The 4,263-nt window shown below is 39.2% G+C and overlaps 1 protein-coding gene across 2 annotated transcripts; it reads right to left on the bottom strand.

Annotated features, from left to right (window-relative positions):
• Positions 1–1,550: 1,550 nt before the first annotated feature.
• On the bottom strand, positions 1,551–3,824 carry LOC137965643 (protein neprosin-like). Of its 2 annotated transcripts, none has more exons than XM_068811923.1 (8): positions 3,725–3,824; positions 3,351–3,522; positions 3,176–3,262; positions 2,861–3,076; positions 2,605–2,772; positions 2,455–2,508; positions 2,225–2,365; positions 1,551–2,135 (listed from the first exon to the last, which is right to left on the bottom strand). In XM_068811923.1, the coding sequence occupies exons 2-8, from the start codon at positions 3,489–3,491 to the stop codon at positions 1,713–1,715; spliced, it is 1,230 nt and encodes a 409-aa protein (XP_068668024.1). In that variant the 5' UTR covers positions 3,492–3,522; positions 3,725–3,824; the 3' UTR covers positions 1,551–1,712. The 2 variants fall into 2 exon arrangements, with proteins under 2 accessions (XP_068668024.1, XP_068668023.1); XM_068811922.1 differs by lacking the exon at positions 3,725–3,824 and adding an exon at positions 3,690–3,724.
• Between the last annotated feature and the right edge of the window lie 439 nt (positions 3,825–4,263).

Raw genomic sequence — 4,263 nt, forward strand, 5'->3', positions numbered from 1 at the left:
AGGAGTATCAACCAAAGAAGTGTTCCCCAAATCAGTCAAGGTAATAATATCTTGAATATACTTATGCTAGTTTAAGAAAATACCATTGGCCCGATGATGTACTTCCAGTCCTAAGAAGTAGGTGAGCTGGCCAAGATCTTTCATAAGAAAAGTGGCATGCAACAGCTGTTGAACCTAATTAATCAAACCACAGTCAGTGCCAATATTTATAATATCATCCACATAAACCAAAAGAACGACAATACCCGATACAAACTTGTAGAGGAAGAGAGTTCTCGGTTTCTTCTATTTATGTTCTTAACAGCTCTTGCATTTGGATACTTCTAAGTGGAATTGTAACCGGAGGGCAGACTCTATCTGGATTTCCTGTCTTCGTCGTTGTGTCAGATTGTAGCTCTCTTCTCGCTTCTGCTCCTCCCACTTCAGGTTCTAACTGCATGCACCAAGTTCAAATTTGCTTGTCCCAGCGCTAAGTAAATATAAACCAGAGAGAGACACAGAAGAAGAAACTAAGCTATATAGTTGTTTTTTAGGTTAATTCAAATTGCTTCCCATGGCTGAGAGCAAAAATTCTAGATTACTAGAGAAGCTTCTGAACCTAAGAGCTAAGAACAAGGAGGGGAAAACCTTGGACCTAATGGATTTCCTGGGATTTGCTTTCCTCTTGCTACAAATCAATCTCTCAGACTCTCCATGGGACATCTATATGAAAAATAAATACGAAATAACCAGAATAGGACTGATATGAAATGATGAATGAGTTTTTATTACCTAGCCAGCTATAGGTTTCATGAGAAGTCTTGATGCGGGTCCCTTGTACGAAATCTTCTAGGGGGTATTTCTTGTAAACGATCTTGCATGGTAAAGAATTCTTTCTTTGTCTTATCTTCACAATTTACTCGTCAACTAGTTTTACCGATATTAGATATTTAACTATTTGAAAATATTATTTAGGTGAATAAAATTAAAAATAATGAAGGGTTTAAAAATGTGAAATATGTAATCAAATTAAATATGCCAGTACATGCATAACCCACAACCATGAATTCTTCGATGCAACAAAGCATATATGAAGGTACGTAAAGCAAATAATCATATACGTTAAAAGCCATCGAAGCTCTGAAGTATCGAAAGGGAAGCAAGCGTCGGCGAGAGGAGTGTCGAGAGAGAGTGAGTAAAAGTGAAATCAGAGGGTCAAAAGAGGGCTGACATGGCCCAAATACTGACATGTTAGACTATGTGGATGATGACATGACAAGTTGATGGGGTGGCAGATGACGTGGTAGAAGTTTCATTAGTTGGCGGCGTGGCATGATGACATGGCAACACATAGCGATCAATATTGACATGTCGTGTTGGACTTTGCACTTGGGCTGTTGACCCGTCCAAGTTGAGAGTTCGTTATTTTCACAAATATTTTGTTGAAATTAGTTATTTTAATAAAATTCCCTATCAATAAACTAGATATAACCTCTATGCATCATTTTGAATCTATTCATTAGTAAATAATGTACTTCCTGCATCTACCATAGCTATGAAACGAAAAACCATAGGAACAAGCACCCATTTATTTCAACACCAGTGTTAAGTACAAGGAGAGATCACCTTTTGAAAACACTGGACGTGACTTATCCTACAGGAGACCATAGACAGAGACCAGTACCCACAAGCAAGTGCAACCCCTCACAATACAGAAACAACTTTTTCAAGCATTAGATATCGAATGCCCGAGTGGAGTCCGTAACAATTGCATTGCATACACTGCCACCAGGCCCCCCAAAATAGAAGTGTCTGCCAAAGTTGCCTACATCATTCCCACCATCTTCAAGCTGGTAGCAAGATTTCTTAGTTTCATCTGTTGTAAGTTGGCTTGGCACATCCTCAATCGCGTTTTGGTCGTTAAAATACTGAATATTTCTTGCATAAGCTGCAAACTTATATCCAGCACTAGGTAATTTGCCACTACCCATTGGTGGGTAGGAGTAACCTGGTGTGCCTGTTGTCTCTCCTCCCCAATCGACCCTATCTGCACTTTTAGCTAAATGGGTGAAGAGAGAACCAGGCCAGTATCCAACCCATACTTCACCAGAAGAACCCTGTTCATAACTCAACCACCAGTTTCCAGTGCTATCATCCTGAGAGTAAGTGGACAGCATCACAAAGGTTAGAACTTAAGAATCAAGCACATCATTGAGCGCTTAAACCATGAAGAATCTGGTCTTACCTTAGTCACTTTGAGTTTTATTTCTACTTGGTTGCCGTTGGTAATAGATGTTGGTAGGGTCATTTCAGGCGTATAGGTTGTGTCCACTTGAACAAATCCAGAGCACCTCAAATTGTAGCATCCCGTTTTATAACCATCATTCTGACATTTTCAGAAACAAGCATGACTATCTAAAGAAATTTGGGTCATTCCAAAAGATGAAAGCAAATGTTTATTTTCTCAAAACTTACCGTCCAGTAAATGAACAAGCGAGTAGCAGAATTCCCATACAGAACTGGGTAAACCTAATTAGTTCATCAAATGAGTCCGTTTAGCTTGGTGGAGGAAAAACAAATTTAACATCACAAAGATTTTCATAAATCCTGATGGCGAGGAATTACCTGCCATCCAACTTCAATGGTGTTTACATCCGTATAAGGCCCGCTTGTTACCCACAACTGGGCAAGACTGAAAACCTCTTTGTTTAGTGTATTCACTCGTGGATTCCAAACATTGAGAGTCACTGATGTCCCGTAGTATGTACCTCCTGTCATTCTTGTCACAGCATACTGAAACAAATAGTAGTTGCTTAGATGTCAAAACAGGAGAGAACAGAAAGAAAAGGCATAGAAACCTAGTTGTTTCACCATCTTTTACCTCATGAAATGCAGACACTGAAAGTCTGTTATCTTCGCCCCACTGTTGCTGCTTTTTAATGAAATTAGAGACAGAGCCAGCTCTTAATAAATCCTCCATTTGGAACCTTCTGAGAGGTACTGTTCCAAGAGGGCAGCCTCCATCACGGAACCCAGTCTCCATTGCAATGTAGGATGGGTCTCTCTTTTCTTTGTTTAGCACAAAACTAGGCTCCATCTGCACCATGACTCCCATTTCAAATCTCTCAAATATAGGAGAGAATAGCGGCTATATTCCAAATCGTATATGTCAATAGAAAGATGGAAATGGACCTACCTGGATTGTGTGATTCCACAACAAAGTATGATCAAATGCCGGTTGCTTGAAGATCTCGACGCAATCGAACACTTCCCCATGCTCATTCTATTTTCAGGATAGATGACATCCTTTAGCACCTTAATTTCAACTGATCTTTGCAAAAGTATTATCGTAGAATTCTTAAAAGTTGTACCTTAATAGTTTTAAGACCTGGCCTGTTTATGAAGGCGAGGTACCTCTTCATCTCTAGGTATTCTTCTGAAGATGGAAGCACTCTGGCCTCACAGCAAAAGATGATTGAAGCAATGAGCAAAAGTAACATCGAAGTTGCCATGTTTGTCAATACCTCAAATGGAGTTCTTTCCCTATAATTTGAGCAACATTCATAAATCCATTTATCAGCTAGAGATTGAAGCCAGCAAAATCCAACAAAATTCAACAAAATAAACCAGCACAACTCCAAAGAGAGGCAGTTCTATTGAGTTTGCTTCCTGAAAACAAAAACATGTAAAGGAAATCTAACTAAAGAAACCTGAGAAACAAAAGCAACATAGAGGAGAAGACCACCTGAAGCTCACCCGAATGGGTTTCTTCTACATGGTTTCAACTCGTTGAGTGGTCTATTTATAGGGGATCCAAGCTGATACTATCAACTTTTGTTCTGTAAAAAATGAAAAATACAAGCATTTTGACATTGTATCTACTCCATACTCAAAAGATAGGCTTATGACTGTGACAGAAATAATTGAGACAACGTGACACCTTGTTACACTGCAGAGTGCTGCAGCTTCACCATGAGACGTGGCTAAAAAAATTTGAGTGATCCCAACATTATTGTACTTTCTCATTCATAATAGTTAGGTGGCTTTCTCTTTCCCAATAATTGATGCAAGATTTAACTCGATGTAAAGAAGCAGAGAAAATTCATGGGCTGTAAAAAAAAAAAAAGCTTTGGCTTGTACAGTTCAGTATCTGTTCGAACCATCAAGGGAGCTGGGTGGTCCCTGCCTCCCTGGTACTGAATATGACTTGCACTGGCTTCACCCAACATATTTCTTTATGATAATAAAAAGACAAGCACGGCATGTTCCTTTCCATTTGGTTTC

The sequence above is a fragment of the Aristolochia californica genome, unplaced genomic scaffold (assembly GCF_029961685.1).
Source record: "Aristolochia californica isolate CCGP_79_NKW_82.1479 unplaced genomic scaffold, dmAriCali1.0.hap1 SCAF_5, whole genome shotgun sequence".
NCBI classification, from domain to species: Eukaryota; Viridiplantae; Streptophyta; class Magnoliopsida; order Piperales; family Aristolochiaceae; genus Aristolochia; species Aristolochia californica.

Coding starts and splice junctions, on each gene's coding strand:
- LOC137965643 (XM_068811922.1), bottom strand. CDS start 3,709: ATGTTGCTTTTGTTTCTCAG. Junction 3,077..3,175: donor TGTGGAATCACACAATCCAG/GTAGGTCCATTT, acceptor GTCATGGTGCAG/ATGGAGCCTAGTTTTGTGCT. Junction 2,136..2,224: donor TAAAACTCAAAGTGACTAAG/GTAAGACCAGAT, acceptor ACTTACTCTCAG/GATGATAGCACTGGAAACTG.